The sequence below is a fragment of the Haliotis asinina genome, chromosome 5, assembly GCF_037392515.1.
Source record: "Haliotis asinina isolate JCU_RB_2024 chromosome 5, JCU_Hal_asi_v2, whole genome shotgun sequence".
In the NCBI taxonomy this organism is placed as follows: domain Eukaryota; kingdom Metazoa; phylum Mollusca; class Gastropoda; order Lepetellida; family Haliotidae; genus Haliotis; species Haliotis asinina.
In genome coordinates, this window is record NC_090284.1 from 68,765,837 (window position 1) to 68,778,145 (window position 12,309).

The following is a 12,309-nucleotide window of genomic DNA, read 5'->3' on the forward strand; positions in this document are numbered from 1 at the left end:
AGCCGTTAATATTGCGTTAGCTTCCGCAGTGAAAATAGAGCTATTATCCAGTAATCTAGAATATACTGTTCTGGATCCAATGACAGTGGCACAAGCCACTGCGCCACCGTCCTTGGACCCATCCGTAAATAAGGATTTATAATTGCTATATTTATGTTTTAATTGATTATATTCTTGTTTATATTATAAGTCATTAGTTTCTGATTTGTTGAATGCGGTTAATGTTAGGTCAACTTGTGGCCTAACCAATTGCCAAGGAGGAGAAGAAAGATGTCGGGAAGGAGCTATGTTTTCCAGGTCAATGCAAGAAGCAGCAAGAAATAGCTTAATTCTGAGCCAAAGAGGCGGAACAAGAGAAGACTTTTTGTTATACAAATCCTCATAGAGAGGATTGAAGACACAGGTAGGGTTAGATTCGTTAGAGTATAGGTTTGTGATATATTGTAAAGATAATTTTATACGGCGTTGTGTAAGAGATGGTTCGTCGGCCTCAACTTAGAGACTGTCAACAGGAGATGTTCTAAAGGAGCCAAGACAAAGTCTTAGACCTTGGTGATGGACAGAATCAAATAGTTTTAAGTTGCATTTGCAAGCTCCACCATAAACAATGGAGCCATAATCAAGCTTTGAGCGGACAAGTGATCTGTATAGATGTAGGAGAGTAGCTTTATCTCCTCCCCACCTTAAATTAGAAACGACTTTCAATAAATCAAGTGCCTTCAGGAATTTCGATTTTAGGGATATGATGTGGGCGAGACACGTTAAATGTGAGTCAAACATCAATCCCAAGAACTTGGCCTCTTTTACAACTTTGATCGGAGTTGAGTTGAGTTTAAAAAGAGTTTCGGGTCTTTATGCGGTTTGTATTTTTGTACAGAAATGTATACAATTGGTTTTCGACTTAGAAAATGTGAAGCCGTATTCCAGACACCAGTTATTTATTTTCTTTAAGCACAACTGCAGTTGCCGTTCAATAGTATGCATATTTTTACCTCGACAAGAAATATTAAAATCATCCACAAAAGGTGATCCATCAATTGAATCATTTAAAACCTTGGATAAACTGTTTATCGTGATACTAAAAAGTGTTACAGACAAAATACTGCCTTGTGGAACACCCTGATCCTGATTATAATGGTCAGACAGGGTTGAACCCACTCGAACTTGTAACTGCCCGTCTTGTAAAAACTGTAACATAAAAAGAGGTAAACGACCCCTTAAACCGAAGTCATGTAAATCCTTTAAAATGCCACGCTTCCAGGTGGTATCATATGCTTTCCCGAGATCAAAGAAGATCGATACTGCATGTTGTTTATTTACCAGAGCATTTTTGACAAAGGATTCTATTCGTACCAGGTGATCAATGGTAATACGATTTTTCCGGAAACCACACTGAATATTTGCTATAAGATTATTGGTTTCAAGAAACCATGTTAATCGATTGTTTACCATTCGCTCCATGGTTTTACAGGCACAACTTGTTAAGGAGATTGGTCTGTAGTTAGACGGATCAGTATGATTCCGACCAGGCTTCGGAATAGGGACTACACCTGCATTACGCTAGGAAGGTGGGAAATCATCTGAAGTCCATATTTGATCAAAAATTTCTAAAAGGATTTCTAAACACGATTCAGGCAAATGCTTTAAGAGCTGATAATGTATGTTATCAGCCCCTGTTGCTGTATCATTAGCTTGCTCAAGGGCGGTATGGAGCTCATGTAACGAAAATAATTCGTTATAATCTTCACTGTTGTCTGAGTTAAAATTGATTCTTTTCTGCTTATGTTGTTTCTGATACTTTTGAAACTCAGGGACATAATTGGATGATAAAGAATGTTTGGCAAGTGTTTCACCAATTTTATTTGCTATGTCATCTTTATTAGTTAATACCATCACCATCCTTTAGATGATGTACAGAAGATTTTGATCCTTTACCTTTTTATCCTTTGGATCATGTTCCACACCTTTGAAATTGGCGTGCGAGAATTTATTTGGGAAATATAGTTCCTCCAATACTGACGCTTATTCTGTTTAAAGGCACGTCTAGCCTTGGCATTGAAGATTTTAACTTTGTTTAAATTATGGACTGTCGGATGTTTGCGAAAATATTTTTCAGCTTGGAAATCAAAGAGCTCGAAACAAACATCTGTACGCCTGGACAATGATCCATCAACTGATGTCTCTGCATTTCAGTGCCTCTCAAATAGTCCGAAAAATCACGGTTATTTATTGGTTAGTTTTAGTCAATATTTCGTATCGACAAACGATAAGGCAATTCTTTAATACGATCTTGCTTGCCACTTCAGAGCACTTCAGAAACTCACGTATTCTCCTTTGCACAAATCAACTGTTGTATTATCGTTCAGTTTTATCGCTGGTCGATTCACTGATGGGAACAGGCGACTGATGAATGTCCCTTAATGAAAAGGCACATTACCGCGTTAGAAAATCGGCAGTTAAACCATTGACGAGAGTCATTAATATATTGTGTATGTGACACCCTGGGACATTAAAATCCCGGTAAAGGAGCACGTAATTCAAGAATCAAAATGCTTCATGAAAATACATTAAACTGTGACTAGAAATAAATGTGACTCGAGTTTAAAAAATAGTTACTTCCAGTCATGACAATAATAGAAAACTTAAAAATGAGTTGTTATGGGGATGGAACTTCAAACATCAGCTTCAGTACCTGCTCCCTTTTTCGGGTCATTAATGTGTTTGGTTATGTCAATACTCCCAACGAATAATGTTCATTGCTGAGGTGAGGTGACAGAACGTGTTTATGAGCATTGCACTCACACAGCACATCGCTACTATGTATGTGTTTGTGTGCATGTGTGTCTGCGTGCTTGCGTGCGAGTTTGACAACATGTGTTGTCAAGCTTTAGTTTGTCTTGCGAAGGCAACTTTATAATCCTATTCTATACGAGATGGATGTTCTATAAACACCCGATTGTTATTTATGTTGTTGCGACCAGTATTCCAGCCATATAGATACTCCCCATAGCCGTGGGTTATTATTTAATCAAGTCAGACAATTGCATTCTGTGGAGTCTTGGAATTCTACTTGAACATGATGAGACTTTTGTAGATTATATTTTTTTATTATTCCATTTCAATACTCAGATACATTTACACACGGAATGGCAATGTGTATCACACCTCTTAAGTGAAGTATATAGATATATATGCACATTCATATAGATGCACAGAATACTGTGACAGTTTCTGTAGAGGATATATACTATTAAAGAATTAAGGTTACTTAAAGCAAATACACTGGGAACAGATTGGAAATATCAATTGATATTATATTATATTTAAAAACGTTAAAGGTACAACCGACCTTACCAATTCCACGATTTCAAAGACGACATTTGCTTAGTAGGTGTTCGATTAAGGTTGTAGTATTCAAGATTTTAGAAAAAAAACTTCAAAACATGTATTGTTGCCGCTGTATCATTCAAAAGACTCACCTTTCAGTGAACACCTTGTCACATGATAGGTAGTTGATAGGGGATAGTTGATGACATGGGAATGGTTGTGGACGGTTTCTGTTTAATGACGATTGTAGAAAGGTCAAAATTAAGAGTACTTGGTCCGCATGCATACATTCCTAGCAGTCACCCCAGAGTACAGCCCACGCATCGTTTTAGATCCATTGCCAAATACAAAGAATAAGAGACTGTATTATTTATTTTCCAGATTTCATGACTTTCGCCAACCAGCTTTTGTTTTCGTATGGGCCGTTTTGATGTCGAGAAAGAGGGTTTCCCAAGTTCCTGTCCAGACTACGACTGTACCCAGCTCCTAGATAACATATTACGGTGTGCATCTCCAAGAGACTCAGGGGCTAAGAATACAGCAGAGTCATACGACCCATATGCAAAAACATGAATATGCCCGGGACTGTGTGAGGACTCGCGCTTTGATGCCAAGTATATCAGTTACGTTTGGATGTGTGCCAGCCTGTTGTTCTGCTGCAGAAGTCACTGCAGGCCACCATCCCATCGTCGCCTGCAGCAGCGCTTGCGTTCCGTGTTGTACTCACTACCACCCGGTGTCTTTGCTTTGGTGCACACAGTAGGTTGTAGTTACCATGAAGTTGGTGTGCGCCATGTGTGGTAGCAGAATGTAAGTAACGCCAGAATAGACATGGCTGTGCGAACTAAACACGGCTTTGCCTTCAACTCGGATGAACGAATACGTGCATGTAATTAAAACGATGCTATATTCTTATAAATGACAAGACACCTGTGCCCTTAGTCTAGTGTATGTGTGTATTTCAAAACGTAAGTAAAGTTTTCAAATCGGTAAGTTTGTCAAGGTGTTTATAGGCGCATGTTATTTGAAGCCTTTTACGAAGAAGCCTTTTACCAAAGTAATTATACTCTGAAGACAGATTGGTAACTTGAAAGTTAAACTAATAGTTACTGGTCAAGGTTTTCGGAACGTGTGTGAGCATGGTTTAAACTCAATTCCGTAAGTGTAAATGTTAACTAAACCGAGAGACGGAAGTTAAAATTTGTCATGACAATGTAATCATGACATGCTGTACTGTATAATCATCACAAAGTTATGGTGAAAATCCACATTGGGTGTTTTGGTAATATTGTTTCGCAAAAGGCCATGTTGGGCGAAAGAAGGAACGAAAGTGGTCGCCTGATCAAGTTCTCTTGGATAATAATGTGTCATCCTACCCTGATTGTGCAAATTGTATGACCTTCCGAACTCATTTTAACCATTTTCTTACCATTAAACTCCTCTGTAAAATATTTTTCGGAAACTGAAACAGTGGACAGTTTTTGTCGAGCAAATGGCATTAGGAACATATAACTGTTTCCTACTCAGACCACTCCATGTTAAAAAACACAATTGTCACAAAGGAATGGTATTCTTTGTTTGTAATGCGTTTAGATTATTGAAACATTTTTTATTGGATTGTTCTTATCAAAAGAATCTATGTTCGTAATTAGGTCAGTAATGTAGTGTATATTCAGCTCAATGTACGCAGTTACTATTATTGTAAAATATATTAATGATATGCTCAGAGTTCGAAATTACACACTCTATAACTCAATAATACATACTGGACAAAATAAGTGTGAGATATTGGTATTTTCATAACTGATATCTTATCATTATGTCAATGAATAAATGCATCATTATTATTTGTGATTTTAAAATTTACATATATCCTAGCTATTTTTGTCCACGTGAATCAAGGATTCGGCATGATGATTTTGTGCGTACCGTGTCTTCAGCTTTCACAAAACTGGTGGATGTTCAAGACTTCCTCCGAGACTGTCCCCTCAGACCAAGCTGGCAAATCGTAATATGACTCCATAATGTAGTAGACATGACTCCAAAATCCAGGAGGATATAACTCACCCCACAATTCAGTAAAGATATGACTCAATCAATAATGCAGTTAAGATATGACTTACTCCATAATGTAGTAGATATGACTCACTCCAAAATGCACAAAAGATATGACTCACTCCATATAGCAGTAGATATGACTCACTCCATAAAGCAGTAAATATATGACACCCGCAATTAAGTAAAGATATGACTCACTCCACAATGCAGTAAAGATATGACTCAGTCCACAAAGCAGTAAAGATATGACTTACCCCATAATAGGTAAAGGTATGACTCACTCCATAATGCAGTAAAGATATGTCTCACACCGTAATTCTCCTGTATTGCTAGTAATGCTCACTGATTAGCTGTACTTGAAGGAAATCTGTTCATACCAGGTAGGCTGCACACTAAAATGCTGCTTTTGTCAAAAATAGACAAATACTCAGACGAAAGTATCCAGAACAGCCTCCACAAAGGAGAAACCAAACTATTCAATGACGCTAACATTACAGTGTCTAGATTTGGAACACCATTCCATGCGAGTATAACGGTATAGGCGGGACAGGATTTCGTTGGATATATGTTTTATGTTACTTTTTGCAAACAAAACTAACGGCATATCTTTTTCATAGATTAATTTGTGACTATTCTGTCTTCTGTTGTTAAAGACATAAACGCAATTGAGAACATCTTTGAACCAAGATACCGTGTCACGTGCTGGAACAAACGTCCAATCGCTAGTTTATCACCCTGGGAGGAAACCCAAGCCAAATATTTCGGAGTTTCGCTGTCAAGTCTGAAAACGAATTCGTAACGGTTGCATCTATGCAGATGCTAAAATGTTTCATTTTCCGACTCATGACACTTGATATTCTTGCTGTGGTGGTAATGGTTACTCAGTCAACTAATAATCAACGTGTTGTGTAATAGTTAACTAACTAAGGAATATCAACAGGTCTTAATGGAAATCTGGTTAGGTATCTGGTCTCAATACCTATTACAGGAACACAAAGTGGGATGTTCAACAACAAATGTATAGAAACCATTTTAGCGTTAGCGAAATACTGAAAGACATCATAACTTAATATCGTAAGGCAAACATCATTCTATGAGAGTTTGAGACAAGAATATAAACTCAAACATATTAGTCATATTGTGATCCTTTGATGGTTTGATGGCGTATAACATGTACACCTTATGGACATGCATATATTTTCTATGGACAAACATACTCTTTTATTTTAGGATGCATATAAATATATGTACATACGGCTTACATATTATGTATTTATGTATGTGAAAAAGTGTTATATTTACCTGATTGTACCCAGTTGATTGTTGTTTGTATATTTATAGCAAATTTATTATCCTATTTTATCGTATGTAAATATTGTTATCAAGTATGAGGATATAAAAACAACGCTACATTCACGCTTGATGAAGATGAATGTAGTCTGTTTCACTTGTGTTACACAGTCTGTGAACATTGAAGTCATTACAATAACGAAGTTTTCATAATCTTTCAGAAGGAAGTGTTATAGTTTAATGTGACTGAAAAACTATATCCTAAGACTGTTTGAGCATGAGCGACCAGCGCTGGTACAGAAAACTAGTTCAAGCGGTGCTGTAACTTGATGCATCTGATGCACAGGCCACTGTGTCGATGTTTAAAACGTTTCAGATATAAGTGTAACCAGAAGTGTTAAATATACACCACCCAAGATATCTTTACACAAAGCAAGACACGTGGAGCAGAGAATGTATGGAGTAGCATATTTCTGACAATCGTTAAGTTAAGTTCTGCATTCACAAATGCTCATACACTTCTGGAGTCACATGGCGTATCATTGCATTTTGTGTAAGGACTGACAGCATGCACGCCCTCATGACATGGGCCATTACTGAAGCAAACAATTCATCATGTTCAGTCACATGAATACTAAATATAAATAACATTATCAATACAGTTCAATAACGTATGAGTGATGTGTTTATCATGTACTAAAGGAAAGGCAAAGTTCATGCTATTGACATTTTTAAGTTCACGTAAATGTTCCGACCTTTAGATTCTAAAAATCAATAAAGAATACTTAATCTCTTTGTTGTCTTTTCGTCTGATGTGTTTGTCTTCATTTGGGGTTATCGTTGTCAAACTTCATGTTGTCATCTGAAAGTATCCACGAGTGACAGTCGTGATACAGTGGAGTAAAGAGGACATTATTTATGCCACATCAACGTAGACGCCATCCAGTACCGAGGGACATTCTATTCCTAGTATGATGTAATTGATGACAGCAATGCAAAGGTAGTGATCACATACCTCGATCCCACATGAATCCACATTATAAATGGATACTACATCACTCCATAAAATAGATGAGTGAGTGAGGTAGTTTAGACTTTAAGTCACATCGGCAATATTTCAGCCATATCCTGAATAAAACAAGGTATGGATTTATAAAGATTAAAAATTAAATTAGAAACACGTGTCAACAAAGGACGGTAAAACAACTAGATTATCACAGATAAATATTTAAAACTAGTAACTAACTCCAGAACAGTTTAACTATAGAGGACGTCACAATGTAAAAACGGGCTATAGATCGCCAACAACTGAAGGTAGATCACCATACCAGTGACCATGGGGACTTACACTACCTTTGGTACCTGCATGGGCCCTGGCTGGATTTACACCATCCCTTCATCCCCTGGCGACTGTTGGAAAATGTAGCCTCGATGAAAAAGAACATATATACAGTGGCACCTAAACCGTCACTCATTGGGACTGAAGAAATAATCCGGTTTAGACAAAGTGCTGGATTGTAGAGCTGATGGCAAGCCATGCACAAGCAATGGATGGGGCTGAAATTGCATGCCGGTGTTAACATCTTGCCGGATTGGACAGGTATGCCGGTTCCACTGTACTAGGATTAAAAAAATAGGAGGTTTACAGTGACCTTGAATGTTTTCAGAGGGACAATAATTTTACAATACTTCAACCCCCTTTGAGGCTACAGCTACTAACTTTCTAAACTACCTACCAATAAAAGATATCTATCTACATAACATATTGATCAGACATCATTAGTGAAATCAATTTCTTTAAGAAAAAATAATCAGCTGAGAACAGTTGTAAAAGACCCTTAACTGGTTTACTTTAAAATGTTATCCCTTGTGATGGAAAATTCAACATAGTCAAGCAGGATATGCTTGACCGTGACTCTCTCATCACAAGGGATACAAAACCATTTAATAGGTATATGTGAGTATAACACGTATGGACAATGCCACATCATCGCATAATGACCTCCTCAAATCTGGACTGACAACCCAAGTAGGTGTAACCAATAAAAGATTTTACTGCGTGTAATGTATTGATACCTACTTCGATGCCCCATATCTGCATAAAATCACGGATATAAGATCTAATTGTAGCTTTATAATCTGAATATGGAATAAGAATCGATTTGGTGAGTGCTACCTTAGCAGCAAAACCGGCCATTGCGTTCCCAGAAATGCCAACGTTGATGGTAACCATAATGTTTTAAATAAGGACCAGTCTGCCATGGAAAATTTTCATCTTGTATAAGATAGAGAATCAGATGGATTAATCTCTGATAGGATAATAGGAAAGTTGTCACTTCCACTGAGGTCAGTTGAACTTGGTAAGAGGCAAGAGACAAATCTACATAAGAGTAGATGCCGGTTGCAAGATGCAGATAAGTGCTGGAATCGTCATTGTAACAAACTACATGAATCCTTCAGGATACTAGGGGTACGTGCAAGAGACGTAGACCAACCAGAGCTGAAGGCTTCCAGAATATTCCTATACTGATTCTGGCTGACCGCATTAACCCACTATTTACGTTGACCGCCATTGTCCTAGCTTATCTGGCAATATCTGAGAACAATTCAAAGTTTAATATGTCAACACTATAAAACCTGTATCTAAAGTACAGTTAAATAAAGACATAGGAGCGTAGGTGGGATCTTGAAAGGATGAAAGAAGAGAACAGTTCTACTATTCCCAAGACTAAAGCCACAGAACATATGGAGGATTTAGAGTAGAAATATATTTGAATGCATTCCTTCATGTTTTAAATAACTAACTAGTTCCTACAGGTGGTTTGATTTCTGCAGTGAAAAAAGTACAATATGTTTACACGTTAATTGGTGTAGTGTGATTCGATTTAATCGAAATAGATATATTCATATGAAAAATGAAAATGGTCAGCAATGACCTTGCTATTACACGTGGAACATATTCCATCAACACAGGGAATACTGTTCATCCTCTACACTGGTTTGCTATTACACGTGGAACATATTCCATCCACTCAGGGAATAATGTTCATATTCTACACTGGTTTGCTATTACACGTGGAACATATTCTATCCACTCAGGGAATAATGTTCATCCTTTACACTTAAATGCTATTACACGTGGAACACATTCTATCCACTCAGGGAATAATGTTCATATTCTACACTGGTTTGCTATTACACGTGGAACATATTCTATCCACACAGGGAATAATGTTCATCCTCTACACTGGTTTGCTATTACACGTGGAACATATTCTATCCACTCAGGGAATAATGTTCATATTCTACACTGGTTCATGTATTAACAGTACCTTTAAACAGTAAGGACTCATTTGCAAACTTTGGAAATTTTAGAACAATTGACTGGAGTCGTGAGTCTTATCTGACGTTTGGCTGAAATGTTCAGGTGAGGTTTTTAGCTGACCTATAGATGCACATGATCGCATACGTACACACAGAAGACATTCATCTTCATGTCAACATCTTTGAACGCTTTCTCATAGCACAGAGACAATTTACCTTATGTTTCTGCATGCGTAGCTAACAGTAAATGAACAGGGCACCCGAGGAAAATTAAGCTATCACATGTTCTCCTGCAGTAGCAACAAATTAGTAAGCTGTGAGCTATCTCCATTACCCAGGATAACATCACAATTTGTAATCTGAAAAATTGGTTTCTTGATCATCTGATTGCTTGAAGGTGCTTGGTGACTGATACGTAAATTCAATACAAAAAACGTCGACTGTTGATTCGTTAAATTATACCCGAGCGTGGAGCATGTGTGTTTGTAATATTTCAAAGTGAAACCAAGTTTATGTTAAATAAAAGGTTTCCCCGTATTCCACTTACGCCACTCTCATAAACACGGCAGTTGCAAAACCTTGTATGGGTCCATCAGTGAATACCGGATCCTGGCGCCTGACAACAGAACTGTGCATAAAGCTTTCCGCTGTGACCTTGGCATAACATTTTGTGGCTCTGACTGACGTTGAAATAAACGTCTGTGCTAAAATGGTTGGTAGTGCTGTGGCCTTGGCCGCTAATGTATATGTATATGTTTCTCACAAGGTTGCCGTCATTCACATTCTGAAACATAGTGACAGGACAACCGGAGGAATTTTTGCCTGCGTCACGAAAACGCACACATACCCAGATGCGCTTGCCTTTTTCTCGGCTCAGAGATGCCCCGATATTAATACAATTCCTCAGTCGTCCTCATCTTCATTTTCATGTTTTCCTGTAAAGAGCGAAAGCATGCCGAACGGTACTTGCTCCAATTCCGTTGAGTATATGCAGTATTCCTGTGGCGTCAAACACGAAATTGGCTGTCTCGTCAAACCACTGGGCCCTTCCCCATGACGTCAAAGTCCACATGAGGTTAGTCGTGTTGTTTTGTGCTCTGAGAATAGCAGCTAACGTCCAATAAGTCTATGGTTCTATATCCAGGCATTATAGGCGATGACGTAAGTGACTTAATCTCTTTAAAACACATCACGTGCCGTGAACAATTTTAAATGGAGTAGGCCTATTATTTGCTTGTCAAAAATGAAATTAATTGATTTTCCAAGTTATCGAACTGTAAGAACAGTTTACCGAAACTTGATATTTGCTTAATGGAAATACTGTTATATGGTGGCGGTCTGTAAATAATCGAGTCTGGACCAAGACAATCCAGTGATTAGCAACTTGAACATCGATCTGATTAAATGGGAACCGATGACATGTGTCAACCAAGTCAGCAAGCCTGACAACTCGATCGCGTTAATCGCCTCTTACGACAAGCAGAATCGCCTTTTGTGGCAAGCATGGGTTGCTGAAGACCTACTCTAGGGGAACCAATGTATGGCGATACATACAATGAAACATATCTCAAGCATACACAGAAACAGTTTTGACACGAATATAATTGGTTATGTGGGAGGTAAACCTCATAGGGGTTACTTTGTCCTTATGTTAGGTGCTTTATGAAATCATGTATTTCATGAACTTGTGAAAATAGAAACTCCTTTTCAGTTTCCCAAGAAAATGCATCATCCATATGTCACCGCAACATCATTTTCAGCAAACACAATAAAACAATTTTGTTAAACTTCATCCGAATCTGAGATGATGCAGGCTATGCATTTTTATGCTCCACTGGAACACGGGATAATTTCCACCCGCACACACAAATGCATTTGCTATACACAGCCAAATACAGACATACTTAAAGTGTGTGTGTATGTGTCGCTTATCTGCGTAATCGTGGTCATTACAGTTGTGCGTAAATAGTCCAGTCTCTGATGTGATATTGCCAGCGACAATCCACACCATTTGGCAACAGTTGGAGCATCATCCAACAAAGCGAACCTGAACCATTTAGGGAAATGTGAAGGTTTTACCTTGCATAAGGGCATTTGCTGTACACATAAATGGTCCGAGAATCCATTGTTGTTTCAGGTTGCTGACAAGATGAACTAATGAACAAAACATTATAACAAGGATATCAGCACCAGTAAGCTTAAAGACGTAGAAGTTACATTTTGTTCGAGTGAGTTATTATTTAACATCACGTCGGCAATATTGCAGCCATATTTTGACGAGAACATACGTGACATAAAAAGGAATATATA

General features: G+C 37.9%; 1 protein-coding gene across 1 annotated transcript in view; it reads left to right on the forward strand.

The window, feature by feature from the left end:
- LOC137285132 (calmodulin-like) overlaps positions 1–4,317 on the forward strand; it is a 39,505-nt gene extending 35,188 nt beyond the window's left edge. The window contains exon 5 of the mRNA XM_067817359.1: positions 3,709–4,317. Coding sequence (XP_067673460.1) covers positions 3,709–3,758 — 50 coding nt within the window. The 3' untranslated portion in view covers positions 3,759–4,317. The remainder of the gene's footprint in view (positions 1–3,708) is intronic.
- The last annotated feature ends 7,992 nt before the right edge of the window (positions 4,318–12,309 follow it).